This window comes from Propithecus coquereli, unplaced genomic scaffold (genome assembly GCF_000956105.1).
Source record: "Propithecus coquereli isolate 6110/MARCELLA unplaced genomic scaffold, Pcoq_1.0 Scaffold388, whole genome shotgun sequence".
In the NCBI taxonomy this organism is placed as follows: Eukaryota; Metazoa; Chordata; class Mammalia; order Primates; family Indriidae; genus Propithecus; species Propithecus coquereli.
In genome coordinates, this window is record NW_012149596.1 from 2132995 (window position 1) to 2154070 (window position 21076).

The 21076-nt window shown below is 53.4% G+C and overlaps 2 protein-coding genes across 4 annotated transcripts in view; both read right to left on the reverse strand.

The window, feature by feature from the left end:
* Positions 1-9236, reverse strand: part of OTUD5 (OTU deubiquitinase 5) — a 28626-nt gene extending 19390 nt beyond the window's left edge. Inside the window, exon 1 of one of the 3 annotated variants that reach the window (XM_012652348.1) lies at positions 8198-9236. In XM_012652348.1, coding sequence (XP_012507802.1) covers positions 8198-8791 — 594 coding nt within the window. In that variant the 5' untranslated portion in view covers positions 8792-9236. The remainder of the gene's footprint in view (positions 1-8197) is intronic. The other 2 variants (XM_012652346.1, XM_012652347.1) reach the window with 2 other exon arrangements.
* A 2833-nt stretch (positions 9237-12069) lies between these two features.
* On the reverse strand, positions 12070-20010 carry KCND1 (potassium channel, voltage gated Shal related subfamily D, member 1). Its single transcript, XM_012652296.1, has 6 exons — positions 17343-20010; positions 15440-15602; positions 15253-15336; positions 15068-15166; positions 14545-14795; positions 12070-13501 (listed from the first exon to the last, which is right to left on the reverse strand). Exons 1-6 carry the CDS (start codon positions 18461-18463, stop codon positions 13276-13278), a joined length of 1944 nt encoding a protein of 647 aa, XP_012507750.1. The 5' UTR covers positions 18464-20010; the 3' UTR covers positions 12070-13275.
* Positions 20011-21076: the final 1066 nt, after the last annotated feature.

The window sequence follows — 21076 nt, forward strand, 5'->3', positions numbered from 1 at the left end:
CTGCTGGCCACCAGATGCAGCCAGCCTGACCCAGCAACAAGGCTGAAACTACAGGCTCCCAAGTCTGCTCCTTGGAGATACCATTCTGCCCAAGGACTTATGGGATCCAGGCTAATGGTGACAGACATAGGGGCCCACCTCTCTGCAAGGCAATTTCCCCCCAAATCAGGCAAGGTGTGGAACTCATTCCTCAGGAAAACTGGGGGAGAAGAATCTCTGGCAAAATAGTAAGCACAAGGTTTGGAGGCTGAGAGCTCTGGTTCCAATCCCAGCTCCATCACTCGCTTGCTGCCTGATTTTGCCAAGCCTCAGTTTCCTATCAAATGGGGAATGTGTGACCTACTTGACAGAGCTGTCAAGAGGCTCAGAGGAGCTTCGGGATCTAAAGAGGCTTTGTAAGTAATGTACCATATACTGATGAGGTAGTCACCAATCACGGAACGGGAGAGATCAGCAGAGAGATGACGTACAACTGAGAGGCCCTCAGAAAGTCCTAGGTGAGTAGCTGGACATGAGGGGATGTAGAGGGGGTGGTGACAAGGGAATACCTGGTCAGGCCCACCATCAGGGCCCATACCCCAGGAAGATATGGCTGGATTTCCAGAGATGACAAAGGCACCTGGGAGGCCTTAATGGGCTTCCATGGGCAGCACAAAGACTTCTGTTTGGGTACAACATTCCAACAGTCCACATGCCCCTCCTGCCCCGGAGGCTGTGGACTAGCACATTCCAGCCAGTTACCCTCAAGTCCATCCCTGCCCCAGCCAGGGGTCTCCATCGGGGAAGGTGCCAACCATAACTATAGCCCCAGACCTGAAAGAAGGAAAAATCCTTAAAAAAGAAGGGAACACAACAACCTCCTGCCCCCAAGTATGGGGGGGAGAAATAGAGTTTGAGAAAGGAGATCAAAGAGGAGAGGGGCTCTTATTCACCCAACAACGATTTACCAGGCAGCTACTGAGTCAGATCCTGGGCTAGGCAATAAGGACACAGAAATGAATCACACTTGGTCTCTACCCTTGATAAGCTCACAAACTGCTAAGGGAGGGGCAGGGAAATAGGCAACAACCACACAGTGTGAGCAGGGCTATGAAAGAGATGAACTCGTGGTGTTGTGAAAGGAGGAAGGGACCTGACCCAGCCATTAAGGCTAGCACCTGAGAGGAGGGGCCACCTGAGCAAAGGATTGGATCACTAAGACCTCCAAAAATGCTTATTTGGATAAGAAATGAAGTCACTTCTGCCACAAAGAACCAGGGATGCCTGGAGCCCAGCAATGAGTTGAGCAGAGCTAAAGTCCTGGGTAGGACTAGGCAGGCAAGCAGGGAAGAGCCAGGAAGAAAGATGAACTCATATTAGCTGAATACCTGCCCCATGCCAGGTGCCGCGTGAAAAGGGTGACCTCATTTAATTGTCCTTACCACAGTCCAGGTGGCAAGCGGCATTATCCTCATTTTACAAAGGCAGAAAAGAGCTGAGGTTTGGGTACCAACAAGGCCTAGTGTAGAGGCAACATGGGAGACCCCATGAGCCACAGCATAGAGCTATACCTGGCAGCCTGTCCTGGGAAAATTTTGGTTCATCCCTAAAAACAAAGGAGGCCTGAGTAGACCCTTGCACAAGTAGGGTTTGGGTCCTGGGGCAGCCAGATTGGCATCTAGGTCTGGATCAAGAGGCCAGATCTCTAGCTACCCAATGGCTCTGGCACCATCAGCCTGAAGAGCTTGGGCTCTGGCCCTTCTCTCTGCTCTTGGGGAGAAAACAATGTTTAGAACAGGCTGGTGGGAGTGGGGGGTGAGGGATAGCTCAGCCCTAGATAAGTTTATGTTACATCAATGCCCCGGCATGAGGAGGTCGAGTTCAGGCCCTGAACCTTGCATAGCCTGTGGGAAAATCCCTCCACACCTTTGAGATTCCACAAAAGGACTGGGCAAAGCTCTCTGACACCAGACTATCCCAGGAGCTGAGGCAAGACTCTACAACCTGCTGGTCTAAAGGCTCAAGTGGTAGAAGCGGGCTATGGAACCCAACCAACTTATGTTCCAATCGAGCTCCACCAATTATTAGCCATGTGATGAAATGCTCTGAGCCAGTTTTTCAATCTGTGAAATGGGGATACCAAGCCTCCCAATCATAGGGATACTGGACAGACTCAAATATTACAAGACTTTGCCCAGTAAGAGGCCACTTAAGGAGTTCCCTTCCCCTCCCTGGAAGTGAAACAAGAACACCTCTGCAGTAGGCTGAATAATGGCCACCCAAAGATATCAGATCCTAATCCCTGGAACTGTAAATGTTACCTTATAATGAAAAAGGGCGTTTGCAGATGTGATTAAGTTAAGGATCTGGAGATGGGGAGATTATCTTGGAGTAGCAGGTAGGACCTAAATGCAAACACGAGTGTCCTTATAAGACAGAGACTTGATTTGATAGGCAGGAGAAAACCACACATGCAGAGGAGAAGGCAATGTGAAGATGGAGGCAGAGACTGGAATGATGCAGCCACAAACCAAGGAATGCCAGCACCTACCAGAAGTTATTAATAGAAAGGTCTGAATTCTTCTCTAGAGCCTTTGGAGGGAGTGTGTCCCTGCCAACATCTTGATTTTGGCCCAATGAAATTGATTTTGAACTTCTGGCCTCCAGAACTGTGAGAGCATAAACTTTTGTTGTTTTAAACCACCCAGTCTGTGGTAATTAGTCACAGTGGCCACAGGAGACTAATCCAACTTCCTTGGTAGTACTCCTTGGTGTCTGAGCTCTAGGGCCTCATAGCTGTGAGAGAGAGGGTTAGAATTAAGGCAGCAGGGGCCTGGAATCCCCCCTCCTAGCCTGGGAAGCTGCTAACACTATGGATGAATGAGCTGCCACTAAAGGGGGGAGGGGGCAGAAGATGGCAGCAGCAATGGCAGTTCATGGATAGATGTCTTCCCAGAGCCCATGGCCAAGAGGTGTTCAGTATTCTGAGCTTCACAGCTCTGTCCCAGCAACCCAGGTGTCAAGACCACCCCCTCCCCCAAAACACTTGGGAACACTGGCCTGGCTCCATGGGCAAAGCACAGTAAGAAACACAGACAGACACACTACCCTCTAAGGACCAACACAAGCCCTCTAGGGCAGAAGAGTAAGGCCTCAACCTACCTATTGCTGGGCCACTGAGGGGAGGAGGATTAAAAAACTCCCAAGAACCTATTATTCGGCAATAGAAAGGAATGAAGTACTGATACATACTACAACATGGATGAGCCTTGAACACATTATGCTAAATGAAAGAAGCCAAGTCACAAATAACTGCATATTTTATGATTCCACTTATACGAAATGTCCAGAATAGACAAATCAATCAAGACAGAAAGTAGATTAGTGGTTGCCAGGGGCTGGAAAGGGATGAGGGGGTTGGAGGATTACAGCTGAGGGGTGTAGGGTTTCTTTTTAAGGTGATGAAAATGGTCTAAAATTAACTGTCGTGATGGATGCACAATTCTGTGAATATACTAAAAGCCACTTGTATACTTTAAATCGCTGAATTGTATGGTAAATAAATTACATCTCAATAAAGCTGTTAAAAGAAAAAAGCACCCAAAGGCGTATAGCACCAGCCAGGGAGAAGGAAGCTGAACACTGCTTGAAATATCCTAACGCATCCCCCAAAAGGTAACATTTCCCCAAAAGCCAAGGGGTCTCACTTAAAATTTTCATGAAGGGTGAAGGGAGTGGGGAACAGGGAATTAAAGAAGCAATTACAACTTGCTCCAGAGCAGTAAGTCCAACCTCACTCCCTCACCACTACCCATTTCATGGATGGAGAAACTAAGACCCAGAAAAGGGAATTTCCCGAAGACCACACAAAAGCTTAGTACAGAAACAGACAGGACTCAAATCCCGGTTGCCTGGGCCGAGACCCCTTCCTGCTTCCTCACCAGTTAGCTACCCAATTCCAGCTGAGGTAAGAGCTCAAAGAATTGGCAGATTCCTAGATGCCAAATGATGGGTCTTTGCTACCAAAGATGGGTTACTAGGGGTGGACAAAGGCTCCTGGGAAGAACCAAGGTGATCCTGGGACAAACTGCCCATCCTGGGCAAGAAGAAGAACCAGCCAAGGTCCAAGGTGGGCAAGGTTGGATATTCACACACTCAATAATCCTGTGCATGGACGGACTTTTGCAAAAAAGGCAGCTGAAGGGGGAAGTAGTTTGCCTAAAGCCATAAAGCAGCTAAGCAGGAGACAGGCAGTTTGAACTCAAGCCCGCCCAGCTCCAAATCCCAAACTCTTTCCACACACAACTCTACCACCCCACACTATCCAACAGGCCCCCGACAACAAGTCCCAATAAGCTTGTTTACCACAACACATCTGGCCACAAAAACTGCTGTTCATCAACCCTGTGCCTCACACCAAACAGGCCATTTGTCCTGCCCACCGAGCTTGGATGGCTGGGAGCGGACAGAGGGCAAGGGAAGAGGGGGAGGAACCCAGTTCCTTCTCCAAAGACATCACCATTCTCTGTCACCTCCAGGTCCAGAGGGCTTTGGACTGAGTTACCTAAAATACCAAGTCTAAATGACACCTCACCAGCACCTTACCTAACCAGTGAGGAAACTGAGGCCCAGAGAGCACAGGCAGAACCTATTCTGGTTCATCCAAAACCCTGACAGACCCGGAGTTGGAACTAAGGCACCAACTACAGTACCATATCCAGCTTCTCCACCACCTCAGCATACACACCCCCTTCTCAAAGAGCTCTGTGGGGGGCCAAGTGTGGTGGCTCATGACTGTAATCCTAGCACTCTGGGAGGCCGAGGTGGGAGGATCACTTGAGGCCAGGAGTCTGAGACCAGCCTGAGCAAGAGCTGAGACCCCATCTCTACTAAAAATGGAAAAATTAGCCAGGTGTGATGACACATGCCTGTAGTTCCAGCTACTTGGGAGGCTGAGGCAGGAGGATGAACTGAGCCCAGGAGTTTGAGGTTGCAGTGAGCCATCATGACACCACTATACTCTAGACGGGGCAACATAGCAAGACTCTGTCTCAAAAAAAGAAAAAACCAACCAACCAACCAACCAATCAAAAACCTCTGTGGGTCCCCAAGCTCAGGATGCTTACAAGCCAATGTTTTCTTAGGGGAGACTCTCAGCAAGGCAGCCACAGCTGGGAAAGGAAACTCCTGACATCACCACCTCCCCAGCACCTGGACCCCAGGGTGCCAAAAAGACTCCTAAAGGTAGGAGGGGTACATTCAGAGAATCAGGACAAACAGGAAGCACACGTCGTCAGAACTGGGACCAGATTTACCATCCAGACTTCCTCTCAACAATTCCCCTCTTCCTCAGGGATCCAACTGGCCTCCAGACTATAAATTCCCCCAGTGACAGTTTAGAACCAAGACCCAGGTGGCAGGAGAATCTCCCTTCTTCTCATCCCAAAAAGGTCCCAAGTTGGACCAGGTGAGGACAAGAGTAGTGTCTTCTTCCTCCCTTTGTCCCAAGAAGTGGGAGGACAGAAAGCCTCGGGTGGGTCATTGGGAAGGGCAGGTTTCACGAGCCTACAGAGCTTTACTTCCACATTCCAATGGGGACAAGTATAAGGGAGAGGCTGAAAAGGGGTGTTTTTTCAAGTACCATGGCAGCACAGGACCTTCTTCCTCTCTATCCCTGGGATCAGGGATATATAGCTCCCTATTTCTGTGGTGGAGGAAAGAGGCTTTACCTCCACCATGGAGAGAAAAAACAACTCTTGGCCTGACCCTTTGACTCCAGATGATTTATCCTGCCAGAAGTAATAATGGGTGGGAAGGGACCTAGAACAAGAGGCTCAAGACAAGGCCCTGGCCCCTGTGAAGTACAGAAAGATTTACCTGAGCCAAGGGGAAGGGGGATGTGGAGGAGAATTTCCCCAGATAGGAGCTGTCCCAAACCCCTTCTCTGTCTCTGGGAAGAAACAAGCTTGTCGAAAGCAGTTCGGAACTTAAAATGTTTCCCTGGCCCTGCAGGTGGGAAGTAAGCATAACACAACACAGTTCCAGAGGGGAGGCCCTGGACTCCATGTCCCCAGGACTTGACAACCATCTCACAGAAAGTAGGAGGACCTTCTTGGCCCAGGCCATGAGGGGGCTCAGGATAAGGGGTTCTTATGATCCTGAAGAGCATCCAGGTCCCTCTGTCCAATGGTGGAGGCTCTGGCCACAGTGAGGATGTTCCTGTCCCTGATTCCAAAGGATTGCCTGGTGTGGTGGGAGAAGAGCCTCATGCCCAAGAGAGAGTCCAGGCCCCAGTCCCTAAGGCACAGGAACTCTTGTCCCAGAGGGGAAGCTCAGGCCCCTGAGAAGAGGCCCAGACTCTTCTTCAGAATCCTATCCTACTCGCAGCCCCAAGGTTCGTGGAAGTCTGAGGTCCAAGTCCCCTCCCAAGCCCGCCAGGCAGGAAATCCTAAGTCCTGAAAAGGCCTCTAAGACTGGGGTGCATGTATGTTGTCCGAGGTGAGGTGTCAGTACCCTCAGGGAAGATTCAGGTGTCAGGTCCTCAGGTGGGGACCAGACCCTCACACACCTGAAGTAAAGTTCAAACCACTGGGGGGAGACTCAGAATTCTCCTCCTCAGGGACCCTATATCCATGTCCCAAGGGAAGGGACCCAGGGCTCAGTTCTCGTGGGGGAAGTCCTGTTCCTGAGAAGTACTTCAACTTCCTTGAGGAGGAAGCTCAGGCCTTATCTCTGGAGACATGACAGTCACTGGTGTATGTATGAGTCTCCTGTCCCTGGGGAAAATTCAAGTGTTCTTGGCAAAGTGGGTCTCAGGCCCTTGAAGTTAGGCTTAGATCTGTAGGGAGGCCTCAGACATCATCTCTGGGATCCCATGGTGCCCATGTCCCTTGAGAAGTGGTGTCAGGTTCTTGTGTTCCCAAGGCAGGGGTCGTATGCCCCTGATAAGAAACTCAGGCCCTTGGGGGTGGGGGAGGCCCTCAGACCCCTGTTACAGAGGGAAAGACAGGATGTTATGTCCCCAAGGACACAGCAGTCTTTCAGTCCCTTATAATTGGGGCAGAAAGGTTGCATATTCTTGAGGGGATGGGGGTCTCAGACCCCCAAGAACACTTAGACACCAGTCCCTGATGAAAAAGGTCTCCTAAAGACCTCACTTCGCCTGGGACCTCTGCAAGGAGATAGCAAGCCCCTGAAGAGGCCTCAGACCCAGTCTCTAAAAATCGCAGTCCATAAGCAGGAGGATCTCAAGCACCAGTAGCTGTGAGTCTCATTTTCTCACAGAAAGGCTCAGGTCTTTGGGGGAGGTGGGGGACTGAGGGCCCATGCCTCAGGAAAAGCTTAAGATCCTGAAGAGAAGTTCGGACTCTTGCTCCAACGAGGGAGTTCTCAGGCTACTGATGGGAAATGTAGACCCTTGTCACTTAGAAAGGGAATGAATTTCATGTACCCAAGTAGAGTCTCTGGTCCCTGGGTGTTGGTTTTGACCCTTGTCCCCACTGGGGAGGAAATCTTATCTCCCCGAAAGAAATTTTACATCCTTTGAGAAAAGCTCTGAAGATCTATTTCTCTAAAAGGTGTGTGTTTCTGTGTGTGTCCCTTGGTTCTAGAAGAGGAAGTCTCAGGCCCCTAAACGCAGGCTTAGGACCCTTGAGGTCTCAGGCCCCACTGCGGAGTGATCCTGTGCAGTGTTACTCTGCGAAGGGGGCGGGGGCTGTCCTATACGCAGAATGTCTCAGACTCTTGAAATGGCTTAGGTTCCTTGTGGATGCTCAGACCTCATCTCTGAGGTCCCTCGCTTATTTGAGTTCCCTAGAGGGGAATCTGACTCCTACCCCAGAGGAAAAGAGCTCTTAAGCCACTGAACACAGACCTAAGTCTCTTGGAGAGAACTGAGACACCCGCTCAGGAGGGCTCAATCCTGTATGTGTCTCTTGGGGAATTGCCACCTATTGACCCTACAACATGAGATCCCAGAGCTTGAAATAAAGACTATAGATCATAAAAGAGGCCTCAGACCCATCTTTAAGTTTGTCACCTTATCTAGGGCCTCTAATCCTAAGTCCTTGGAGAGCAGGCATGTTTATGCCTCTACCACCAGAGAAGTGTCAGGCCCCATGAGAAGGCCTAGGTCGCTTAGGGCGATCTCGACCAGCCTTCCTTGGGTCCCTTCTCAGTCTGGGGGGTCCCATTTGTCATAGCTGTCCACAGCTCTTACCTGCTCGACAGTGGCAGGGTCCATGGCCTCGATGCGTGCTGCAGCCGCTTCATATTCGTCCTCGCTGTTGTAGCCCGCGCCAACCTCCTCACGCTCGGGACTGCCCCCACCAACAGCGCCAACCCCGGGAGCTTGACGCCGCCGCTTGCTGTGTCCCGGGCCGGAGCAGCAGCCACCCACGCCTACGGCAGCGCCCACGCCCACCACGACGCCTGCCGCACCCACGCCCGCCGCCGCTGCACTTAGCGCGTCCCCGGGACCACCGCCGGGACCACCAGGGCCCCCACAAGGAGGAGGAGAGGCCTGTTGTGGCCGGGGGCCCGCCACTGCGCCAGGAGGCACGGTCAGTGCCCAGCGGTGGAGAGCGCCCGGCGGCCCCGGTAGTGGGCCCTGCGGCGGTGGCGAAGCCCGGGGACGGGCCCCCACAACGCCCGAGTCACGGTCACGGTCGCCGCCGCCCACGCCCGTGCCGCCGCCGCCCACGCCCACACCCCCGCCGCGGCGCGGCGCCGGGGGCAGTGGCCCAGGCGGCGGCGGCTCGTTGGCGGGGTCGGCGTCGGGAGGCGGCGGCTTCTTTTTGGGGAGAATAGTCATGGCGGTACCGCCGAGTACCCCCCAGCAAACCCAGCGCGGAGCACGCCGGGAGAGAACCCGGATGAGGGGGCAACTGTAGTGCGCGAAGCACGACGGGAACGCCTAGACCCGGATAAAGAGATCGAGGCACCGGTTCGATAACTGTCGGCGGCGGCGCGCTAGTCACGCCGGGAAGAGAACCCGGATGTCAAGTCCAAAACTTAGGCACTGCGGCGAGTTTGTCGTAGCCTTCTCTCCAAGTCTAGCAAGTTTATTGCTACGCTAGTTCCGGCCTTCTGCTTCAAAGGAAACAGAACCAAAACAAGCACCTCTCCACCCCGCCTCCTCGCAGGTTCTTGAACTACCGGGTGGGGCCCCAGGGTTCTGCGCACGCGCGCCAGAGCACAGCCCTGCCCCTCGCTCGGAAGTACGTGGGCAAGATCGCCGCCGCCACCACAACAATTGCGGTCACCAACCAATCGAAGCAGCTGCGTGGGTCCTCGACGACGCCCACGGACCAATCAGAGGCGAGTGCTCGCCCTCCTGTACCCTCCGTCTCAGATTTCAGTCAAAGTCGGCACCCTCGTTCCCAGCCTTTCTTCTCTCCGGCCTCGGCCTACTCTTTGCTTTTCTCCCCAGGCGATGACTCGCAGGCGTGGGTACTGTGAAAGGACAGCGTTGTCTGCCCCGCGGACGACAGTAAAAACGCCTCCCCTCCAGGCTTCCAGCTTGAATACAGTCAGCCGGACTGTCTGGAAAATATCAACACTCCCAGAGCATAGCAGTCCCCTGTAGCGTCAGTTCCGGTCCCACCCACCTGCAAATCCCCTTCCAGCAGAGGCGGGCTCACCCTGGCAACAGGCTGAGTTCTGTGCTGATTGGCTAAAATACGCTGTCACTCACGTCAGACAGACCAACCTTGGGATAGACACACACCGTGGGGCAGTGGGTGTTTGGAAAACAGACACGCCTTCTCTGGCACCGCCGCGCTCTCACCCTGGCGTTGACCTCCCCGCCCCTGTGGGCTAGTGCGCAGGCGCGGTATAGCCTTTTCCTAAAACTGTGTTTGGGTCCAGCGAATGTTTAGGAACCGGCTCTGTCACCAACCAGCATGTCGCAATGGGTTTGGTAAAATCCTGGCTATTGAGTGGCTGGAGAGGTGTAAGTTAATCCTAGCTCTTCCCTTCCTGAGTGATCTTTGGCAAGTCATTTAAGACCCTTCCCATCCTCAGTTTCTCCTTCTCTGTTAAACGGCAATGATAATTCCAATTTGAGAATCAGAGATTGATGCTTGTAAAGCGCATGGTGCTGTGCCCAGCACATAGTAAGGGCTCAATAAATTAGCCTGCATGGTGGAACAGTGGAAGGATCCCAGCGTTTGGAGTCAGGCGACCTCAGTTCCAGGTAAAAATAGACCATCACAAACTGTATGACCTTGAGCAAGTCATTATCTCTTCTGAGATTACCCATGTGTAAAATGGGAATGATAATGCCTGCCCAGACTACCTCAGGGAATAATTCTGGAGTTCAGATGCTCTCATGAACCAAGAAGGTGTTGTGAGAGGTGAATGCTTGCTGCCAGTCTTGGGAGCCAAGCCATACAGCAGGTTGGGAGACCATCGCAATGTTTTTCTGAGTACCCTCTCACCTCCCTTCTGATGCTGACCCTTGCCTGAAAGGTGTCAGTAATATATGGACGCTAGTGGTGTTTTCTGCTCATGAGACTTAATGGGAGGAGGGGACTCACATTTACTGGGCCTGTTGTGTTCAGGGCTCTGTGGCGAATGCCTATGCACATTATCATGTTGAATCGCCTCATGATTGTCTCAGACCCATATATCCCACTCTCTAATGGATATTTTTGTCCAGCACTACACATCTAAAACTGAACTCATAATAATTGTGGCTGACCTTCACCAAGTACTTACTATGTACCTGGCACTGGGCACTAACAGCTTCCATGTTCCCTTGGACAGTGAATAGCACCTCCATCCAGTCATCGCTCAAGCCAGAAAGCTGAGTCAACCTTGACTGCTCCCTCTTCCTCAACACCCACATGCCTGTCAATCCCAAGTCCTGTCAATTCTACCTCCCAAATCTCTTAACTCTCCAATTCTACTGCCACTACTCTGGTCCAAGCCACCATCAGCTACCTACCAACTGGACTACCACAAAAGCTTCCTCAGTGTTCTTCCTCCTTCCAGGACTATTTCTCTATAATACACTCTCCACAGCCAGAATGATCCTTCTGAAATACAAACCTCATCATGACTTTCCTGTTTATAAGCCTTTGGAGGTCCCCATTATCCTTAGGATGAAGGCCAAAATCCTTGTCATATCTTCCAAGGCCTTCTGTGATCTGGCGTACCTCTCCCTCCTTCCTCTCCTCACAGCCTCACACTCTCCTCCCCAGCTGGACTGAACTACTTTCAGTTCTCCAAAGGCCCTGAGCTAGCCCTCTAACCTCCAAGACACTGTACTCTGCCTAGAACATCTCCATCCTTTCATCTTTTGCCTGGCTAACTCCAACTCATTCCTTGTGTCTTGGCCAGGTTAGGTTCTCCTGCCTTCTACATGCTTTGATAATCCATAATAGTTCTACCACACTGTGTCGTAATTACTTAATTGTCTACCTTCCATGCTCAACTCTGCACATCCCCAGGGCTGGCACATGATGGGCAGTTATTAATAATATTTGGTGACTAAATGAATTATTATCTTTATTTCACAGATTAGCAACCTGAGGCAAGAGAAGGTAAGTGATTCTCTCACCCAAAGAATCCAGGTTGATCTGAATCCAAGGTCTGTCTTTTCGGTGCTCTACAGAGCTCAGCCACACACTAGCCTAGTGTTGCCAGTAGCCCGGAAGAGAGAATGTAGGGGACGTCCACAAGGAAGGGGAATTCACCAAACTGAGAGATGCTTTTATTACGGTTAGATTCAGAGTAGTTTGCTGTCAGGAAGCCTGGGTTTAACTCTCCTCTAACTAACTACATGCTGCTCTGGGTCTTGGTTTCCCCATCTGTGAATCAGGAGGCTGGAGTAGATGATGTCCAAGGGGAATGTCTCAGGAACCCCTAGTCTGCCTCACTGGCTGTAGATTTGACTCTTCAAACCACCCTCTTTCATTTCTCCTAGATCCTCATCTTCCAGAATACATCACCAGCTATCCACCTCCCATACCTTTACCTATATCACCCCTTCACCTAGTTGAAAGGAATTGAAATCAGAGTGATTTCACCACCACCACCCCAGCCCAATCCAGCCCCCAAACCCACAGACCCAGGAGGTGTTCAGTCTCATCTCTCCTCTCAGGTTTTATTGACTGATGGAAACTACATCTTTGTCAGTCACCAGCTCCATGGGGACAGTGCTGGGGACAGGGAACCTGAGATGATGCAGATTTCAGCCTGAGAGCAGAGTTCTGGAAGGTGACCCAAGAGGGAGAAGAGAGAGGAATATGTGAAAAGGAGTTATGGGGGAGGAGAAGGAGATCAAGAAGTTCCTCCTGTCTGCTACAACTCCCAGAGTTCAGGAACAACCCAGGCTTCCACCCCTGACACTTCTGGACCCCTGTCCAAGAACATGGAATCAGCCCATGATCTCCAAACACAGCCCAGCTCTTGCTGGCTGCCAGGTTCTTATCTCAGCCAGTCCAGACTCCAGCCCAACCCAGGAAGGAAGCAAACCAGAGAAGAGAGAAGGAGGAGTAGTTAGAGGTGGCCCCTCTGATTAGGGCAGATGTAAATGCTGCAGCAGACTGGTCAGAGGCTTTGCATAATGTCACGGCAGCAGCTGCTATTGCTAGAGTTTGCTGGGGGCCCAGCGGAGGACAGGCTTGCGGGGACCCATTTCCAGCAGCCAGGGAAGGGGGTGGTGGAGTTTGTGCTATCTGTATGTGTTGGGAGAGGCAGCCTGACCCCTCAGCCAGGGCCTGGGGGTGGCAGGCCACTGCTGCGGCACAGCCCATGAAGCCTGTGGTTGCATTCCAAGCTTCGGAATCTGGGAATTGTTGGGCCAGGCGGAGGGCAGGGACCTCTCCTAGATACCAGATCAGAGGTGAGGGTTCTCTTCGCTGAACCTCCAAACCTCCCTCCACAGCCCAGCCAGACAGAAGAGGAAATCTCAACTCTCCTTCTTGGGCCAGAGCTCAGATGTCAGGTGGGCACTTTACCTACCTCTCAGGCCCCAGGGGAGGAGCATGCAGGAGGCCAGCTCGGGGAGCGGGGCCAGTCCCACCCAGTGTGCTGGGGCAAGGAGGCCAGGGGCCTGTGGAAGCCTAGTGCTTCAGCTCCCACCAGGAGAACTGTCTGGGGTGGGGGGAAGTTTCCCATTCCCTGGCTACTTCCCCACCATGTAGGCCATTCTATGAAACTCCATTGCATAGTTCTTGGTGGGGGGCAGAAGGGGTCCCCAGGCCTGCCCCTCTCTGCCTCCCCAAAATATGGCTTTGGAAAAGAGTCCCCCAAAATGAAGAGGGCCCTCTGAATAGGCCGGCCCGCCCCTCACAGCGAAGAGATCTTGACAGTCTCAGGAAGGAGGCAGGGGGTACCCAGGCTGGAGTTCCTGAGGGTGCTGCTGGTCCTGCCGCCGCCGCCAGGCGAGGAAGGTTGGCTCTCATCTGGCGTGTTGGCAGGAGGGGTCGGGATACTGATAATGGCAGCCACGAAGTCCCGGCTGTCGCAGTTCAGGTCAAGGCTGTCATGGGGCTTGGCATTGAGGCTTGAGCGGCTGTGGACAAGGGTGGGGAAAATGGAAGGCTCTTAAAAAGTCATCTTAATACTTGCCACAGCAATCATCGGATTTATTAAGTGCCTGCTGGGTCCCTGGTACTGTGCTAAGTGCTTCCCCTGTATCCTCAATTATGGCAGTAGAGAGTGAGGGCTCTCGAGTCAGGCAGTCCTGGGTTCAAATCCTAGTCTCACTTTAAGCACTCTAAACCTCTTTCCTCTCATCTGTAGCATAGGAATAACACTATTTCCTACCTCATGGGGTTGTTGTGGAGATTCAATGAGATTAATAAATGATACAAAGTGCTCAGAGTAGTTCCTGGAACATAAGGAGCACACACACAAATGTTATCTCACATGGTTACTCCTAACAATGCCGAAGTCCTTATAAGAGTCTACAGTAGGATCTACATGCTCGGGTAGTCAGGTCCTCATTCCTTTCAGCCTTTACCTCCTGTGTCTCCACCTGGCTCATTCCACCCACACACAGTAGCTCCCTTGCTGCGTATCTAATGTGCACAGCCACATCTGCCCCAGGGCCTTTGCACGGGCTGTTCTTTCTGCCTAGAACATTTTTCCTCTAGTTATCTGCATGGCTTACTCCTTCACCTCCTTCAGGTCTCGGCTTAATTGTCACCTCATAAAAGCCTTCCCTGACCACACTATTGGAACTGCATCACCCCCTGCTTTACACTCCCTGATTTATTTTTCTCCTTGGCGCTCACAACTGTTTGACACACTACATAATCTGTGTATTTGTTTATTAACTGTTTTATCCCACTGGATTTCTCTCTGTTCTGTTCACTGCTACCTCCAAAGTGCCTAAAAGTGTGCCGGCCATACAGCAGGTGCTCAATAAATAAATACTTGGTGTAAGAATGAATGAAGAATGAGGAGTTCCAGACAAGATAAGCCCAAGCTCTCAGCATCGAGGCGTCTGGGCTTGAGCTTGACTTGCTAGACCTAAAATCTTGAAACCTCAGACCCACTGGTCTAAGCACTGAGCTTCCCCAGATGTGGCCAGCAGGTGGGCAGCATGCTTACCTCTGAGGAGCAGGGCTCCTCCGCAGTCCTGCTAGCGTGTCCAGCTCCTGCATGCTGCCACGGCTGACTGAGGCGGTGGAGTTGGCAAGGCGGATGGCACGGCGCTTGGCTCTGCGAGGGCAGCAAGAAGATAGCAGGCTGCTGGGCCCCACTGGCTGGGAGGACATGGAGGTGCTGCGGCTGGTGTGGCCTCCTAGCGAGACAGCTCCCAAGGCTTCACTGAAGGTTAGCTCGTCTGTGAACTCATGGCACTGTGGGCATAAGGGAGGCAGGGTCACAAGGCACCCCATGGGTGTCGATCCCACCCTCAGGCCTTTGCTCTGGCTGTCGCCTCCTTTCTGGAAGTCGCTCCCTCTCCCCTTCCCTTGCCCATCCTTCAAGGCTCAGCTCTGTTGTAGCCTCTTCCAGGAAGCTCTGTGTGATTTCCACACTTAGTGATGAGCCTCCCATCCGAGGGAGGGAGCTGGCTTGGCAGCAGAGATACCCCCTCCATTCTGCCATGCCACCTCTCATCAGGCCTCACCGTCGTCTTCTCCAGACAATGCAGCAAGTGGTGATGTTGGTGCTCGAAAGCAGAACGATTCCTGACACACAGTGCCTGCTCCTCTCCACTGCCGCTGTCCTGCAGTGGACAGAGCAGAAAGATAAGGGCAGTACCCTCCTCCCCTGTCACAACTCACCCCGAACCCCAATCTGGGCCCTACCTACCTCAAGGCCCCCATTCTGCTTGTACTGCAGGAAGGCATTGGTGGTGCCACTCTTTGCCAACCGAATCCTTGCCAGGCGCACCTTCTACAGAGAGAGGAGGAAATAACGGGTCAGGTGGGTAAAGCCCAAAAGTAGGCTGACTTGGAGTGTGGGGAATAGGAGGTGCTCAGATGGAAGGTGCAGTTACCTGCTGTGCTCGGCGCTTGTCAGCCCGCTGGTTCTGGTGGTAGATGCGGCTAAAGTTGGACACAATGACTGGCACAGGCAGGGCAATGACCAAGACGCCACTGAGTGAGCAGATGGACCCAAAAATCTTGCCAGCAATGGTGCTGGGCACCATGTCTCCGTAGCTGGAGCAGGGGGAGGCAGGCCCAGGTCAGGAAAAGTGCCCACCCACCTCTCACTCCCCCTCTCCATCCCATCTAACCCCGACTCACTCTGCAACCCTGGGCAGGCACTCTGACTCTCTGAACCTCAGTTTCTTGTTCTGCAAAATGCGGGGAATGACCTGTCTGGCCACCAGTGTGGGTTAGATGAGAAATGGGCCTGGCCCTCAGCCCCTACCATCTGCTGCCCCTATCCGAGCTGCGTACTGGGCTTCTGAGTCAGCTGGAAATCTATTAATACCAAGCAGAGGGGAGAATGAGGAAATCACAGGCAGTAAACACAGCCTCCTGCCGGGAGAGTCCTACTGCCACAGGCCAGCAAGGGGCTTCGAGTCCTAGGAGGAGTGTTCTGTTGGTTTTGCCTGTCTCTGTCTTACCTTCTCTAGGTAGGACCCTTTCTCATTCATTCTCCTAGAGGAAGCCTTGAAAACTGTCTTCTTATAACAAAATAGGGGGGAGCCTTGAACCCCCCCTGCCTTTCTCCACGCCACCACCCTCCCATAGAGATGGAGCAGAGCCAGTCTGACTAACTTGTTTCACAGAGGGGGGAACCGAAGCTCAGCGAGGTTCTGTAACTGACTTGCCCAAGATCACACTGCATACTTTTGTTCCAACCACAGGACCAATCAGAACTTCTCTACAGAAATGCAGCCTCTGCAGTCTTCAACCTCTAGGCCTTTGCTCAGGCTGTGCCCTAGGATGGCTCTTGCTTATTTCTGTATTTTGACTCATTTTAAGCATTCAGGACTCTGCTCAAAAGTCTCTCCGACTTGGCCATTTCTGGCTCTGTGATGTGTCATCTCAGACCATGTCCTCGACTATGAGACATGGGCAGCCATCCACCCTCACAGGGTTGTTGTGAGGACCGAATAGAGTAAAAAGCATCAAAATACTCAGTTCCAACCCACTGTCAGGACTCGATATTTGTTTGTCGGTCTGATCCTGAGCCTCCAACCAGAATTAATTTCTACTCCTTAGAAACCTCAAGGCAATTTTTTTGTACCTCTATTAAGGCACTGAGCAAGCCCAATTCATTCAGTCATTCACTCACCAAATACTGAACACCTACTGTATACCTAATCCAGGTGATGGAAACTTAGACAAGGATCACAGAATCTGCCCTAGACAATATCTTTGGGAATGTCACGAGTTGATACTTTTATCCCAACTCTGTTTACTCTCAGGGATTAGAAGTAAAAAAAATAATGATGAAAATATCTTGTTCTGGGAAACAGCGAGGAATCACAAAGCCGCAGAGGTAGTGCCCCACACAACAGACAATTCTAGAATGTTGGGAGTCGTGGGTCCTTAAAATGGAAAACAGGGTGATAGAAAGTCAGTACCTATATTCTGCACCAGAAGCAGCGAACTTTCACAACTGTGATGTCATTGAATCCTCTCTAAATGATGAAGGGATCATCATTTCCCATTTTACAGAGGGAGAAACTGAGGCTCCGAGAAAACAACATCAACAGAAAGAGAGCAGCTTAAGATGATCCTTGAACCCAAGTCTCCTGACCTAGAAAATCAAGGCACTGTCAGAGGTGGGAGGGATTTGAAGATTAAGTCCAACTCCCTCGGTTTTTACAGATGAGCAAACTGAAGTGCAAAACGAAAGATTATTCATCTAATCTTCCTAATTTTAGGGAAAGGGTGAGTGTAATCAATTGATCAGGCAGCCCCCAACACAGGGTCTGCACTCACCCAAGTGTGGTCATGGTGACAATGGTATACCAGAAGGCTGCAGGGATGCTGGTAAAGTTGGTCTTGTTTGTGCCCTTCTCCGCATAGAACATGACAGTGGCGAAGATGATGATGGCCATGGTGAGGGAAAAGAGGAGAAAGCCCAGCTCAGAGGCACAGCTCTTGAGTGTGTAGCCCAGAATCCTCAAGCCCTGTGAGTGTCTGGAGAACTTGAAGATGCGGAACACTCGGAACACACGCAGAGTGACAAAGGCGCCTGAGACATCCTCGTTCTTGGGCACGAAAAGCCCGATGTAGTAGGGTAGGATAGCCACCACGTCGATGAGGCTCATGACACTCCGCAGGAAGCGGCAACGGCTGGGGGCGGCAAACAGCCGTAGGAGGTATTCACCTGTGAATATGAGCACACAGGCCGTGTCCATGCAGAAAAAGGCCATTGGGAAGCGTTCGCCACAGGGCTGTTCCCTCGGGGGCCGGCGCGCCGAGCCGCGGCATGGGATGGTCTCCACCACGTTGGCGACAACTGACACGGCGATGAAAAAGCCGGTCACGTAGTAGAAAACGAGGGCCGCAGTGCTCGTGTGCGGGTTCTCGAAGGCCCGCCAGAGCCGCTGGCGCAGGGAGCTGCCCGCCGGCAGGGCTGGGCCGTCCCCGGCCTGCTCGGCTTCCTCGTCCTCCGCCAGGCGCTCGGCATTCTCCTTTTTGCGGTCCCGGTACTCTTCAAGGCAGCAGTCGCCGACGAGCTCTGGGACCAGGCCGTAGAAGGCCAGCTCCTCGTCGAAGGCCTGGATGCACTCCTGCCGCGGGCAGTGCAGCCGGCCCGTGCGGTAGAAGTTCAGCACGTGCCGGAACATGTCCGGGTCGCGATCGAAAAAGTACTCGCCCGAGTCGGCGTCGTAGAAGAACTCCTTCTCTGAGCTGCCCAGCAGGGTGTCTGGGTAGCGGTCCAGTGTGTTCTTCCAGGTCTCAAAGCGCCGTCCGCTCACGTTCACCACCAGAACCTCATCCCCGCGAGTCGCCTTCACCCCCGGCGCAGGGGGCAGGGGCTGCTGGGCCAGGGGCAGCCAGCCCACCGCCGCCGCCCGCGCGAAAGGCAGCCACGTGGCCACGCCTGCCGCCATCCTGCCGCTCCCCAGGCCCACGCAGACTTGGGGGGGTGCGGCGTTTAGGAGAATGTGGCTGTCTCCAGGATGGTGGGGGCTTGGAGAGGCCCTGGGCCACCCGGACAAGGAAACTGGGGGTGTCTAGAGAGGCCAAGAGGAACCAGGAGGACGAACTAGAGAGAGGGGCAGGGCCTTGGGAGGCATCGACAGGGTCTAGGAGGGGCCTGGGCGATGTGGAGGGGCTGAGAAGGGGCGAGGGGACATGGAGAGAAGCAAAAAAGAGGCGTCCCGAAAGGCCAAGAAGGATCTGAGGGAAAGTTTAGAGAGACTGAGATGATTCTAGAGGGGTGAACATGTGCCTGAGAGATGCCTGGGGGTGTCTAGAGGGGCCAAGAAACGCATAGGGAGTTGTCCATGGTCTCTAGTCTCAGGGAGGGAAGAAGGGCCTGGAACCCCTTAGCAGGGTTGGAGGGTTGGAGATTGGGGCATCCACAGGGGTAGAAATGGGACAAGAAGTGCTTGAAAGAGGCTGACAGTGTCTGGAAGCGGTAGTCTAGAGGGGCTGAGACAGGTGAGGAGGGATGTCCACACCCTCAAGACTTTAGGGGAAAAGATATAGGAGTTGGAGGCCCCTCATGGATCTGGAAAGGGGGCTGGTGCATCTCGAGGGGTGGCTGTAGAGCCAGGAGGTTGTAAAGAGGCTGAAAGGTGTCTGGGGAGTGCCTAGAGCTGCCAAGAATAGCCTGGGGGGGTTTGTCTACACTCTACAGGAGTTCTGGGGAAGGAAGGAGAGGGAGGGGCCTCCTGGTGGGGCTGGGGGGGAGTGGGGAATCTAGAGGGGTACACGTGGGGCTGGGTTATTTTTTAAGAGGCTGAGAGTTATCCAGGGGAGGAGGGTATCTAGAGGGGCTAAGAAAGCCTGGTCCACACCCTCAGGAGTTCTGCAGAGAGCAAAAGGGGCCTGAGGGGCTGGAACTCAATTGGAAGGAAGTTGGGCACAGCCCCAGAGCACTCAGGGGACCTGAAAAGACTAAGAGGAAGGGGGTTCCCCCCAAATGGGCTGGAGACAGGAATGGGGTGTTGAAAGGGAGTTGGGTGTGTCTCCAGGGAGGGGGGCTACTGAGCTTTGCAGGAGGCTGGGAGAAGGCTGGGTCCCACCGTTGGGGGCAGGTCTGGGGAAACCACACCCCGAGGGGCTGGCGGTGTGTGCTGGGCAGCGGCAGTGGCAGCAGCGGCAGCAGGAGGAGGAAGAGGAGAAGCGGCCACAGCCAGGCTTGGAGAGGAGGCAACATGGGCAGGGGGAGGGGGCTGGGTCCCTGGAAGGAGGCTCTGGAAGGGCAAGGTCCAGTGGGACCCCTGGGGACCATCCCAGGATGGGCTAGGGCGTGGGGGCTGGACCAGGGAAGGACAAGGACAGTGCTGTTGGTGGCCCCCTCCCCCTCCCCATAGGGCTGTCCTCACCTGTGTCCCTGCTGCAGCAGCAGCAACAGCGGTGGGGCTGGGGGTACCAAACACCGGAGCTCCTGGCCCCCTCTGCAGAGCTGCCTGAGTTCTCCTCCTCCTCTGGCTCTCTCTCCCCGCCCCTCCGAGCTTGCCGGGAGATGGAGAGGCAGGGAGGGGCCTCGTGGCTCCCCGAGCCCCCTCCCCTAGGACAGCCTGAGAGGGACCCTGGGGAGACTCCGCCTCCTACAAAGCTGGTTGGGCCTCAGTCGCGTCATCTGGAAAATGGGGGTGGCAGGGAACTTTGCCAATTCTCCCCACCTCCTTCCTGGACTGCCCCCTCTTCCTGCCCAGCTCCTACCCGCTCTGCCCCCAGGGGCCCCCACCCCCACCCGCCTGAATCAGCAGCACTTAGCAGATCCGATCGATGGGGAGGCGTCTGTTAATGGCCCCAGAGTGGAGTGCCACGGAGAATGATGCAGCGCTGTCCCCTCCCTGCCCCCCTGACTGTGGAAAGGCAGGAGAAACGGGGGTGGGGGGTAACTGGTGGAGAGTGTTTCTCTGGGTGGCCAGGTCTCCAAAGCTGCCCCTGGGTGGGGGAGCACAGCCTGGGTTAGAGCCCCAGCTCTAACCAAGACTCCTGCTGTGGGACCAGAGCACGCATCTTCCTGTTCGGGGATGTGAAATGAGGGGTTGGTGAGTGCAGAGGGGGACAGTCCAGGTCCCACCCCTCTACCAAGTTCTCTCCCAGGCAGGCCCCACTCTGAGGGGACAGTCTCCCTCATCTATGCATATTCAGTGGCCTCAAAACATACCTTCTCCCCTAGAGGGCTCTGCTCCTGGGCAGCAGGAGCACTGAGCACAGAGTGCCTCTGGCAAGTTATAGATGAGTTCAAATCCCAGCTTTGCCACTGACTTGCTGTGTCTTTTTTTTTTTTTTTTTCAAGAGACAGGGTCTGGCTGTGTTGCCCAGGCTGGAGTGCAGTGGCTATTCACAGGCGCGATCATAGCGCACTACGGCCTTGAACTCTTGGGCTCAAGTGATCCTCCTACCTCAGCCTTCGGAGTAGCTGGGACTACAGGTGTGCTCCACCATTGCTGTGTCCTTAAGCAAGTGACTTGCATTGTTTCCTCAGTTGTCAGATGGAGCGAGTTATCCAAATTTGACAGTGTCATTTGGAGCATTAAATA

What these genes read in the sequence shown, in the direction of transcription:
- KCND1 (XM_012652296.1), bottom strand. Translation starts at nt 18,463, where the DNA reads ATGGCGGCAGGCGTGGCCACGTGGCTGCCTTTCGCGCGGGCGGCGGCG. An exon ending in AGCAGAATGGGGGCCTTGAG is followed by an intron (nt 15,167 to 15,252) that starts GTAGGTAGGGCC and finishes TGTCCACTGCAG; the next exon opens with GACAGCGGCAGTGGAGAGGA. An exon ending in AGGAGCCCTGCTCCTCAGAG is followed by an intron (nt 13,502 to 14,544) that starts GTAAGCATGCTG and finishes CCTTGTCCACAG; the next exon opens with CCGCTCAAGCCTCAATGCCA.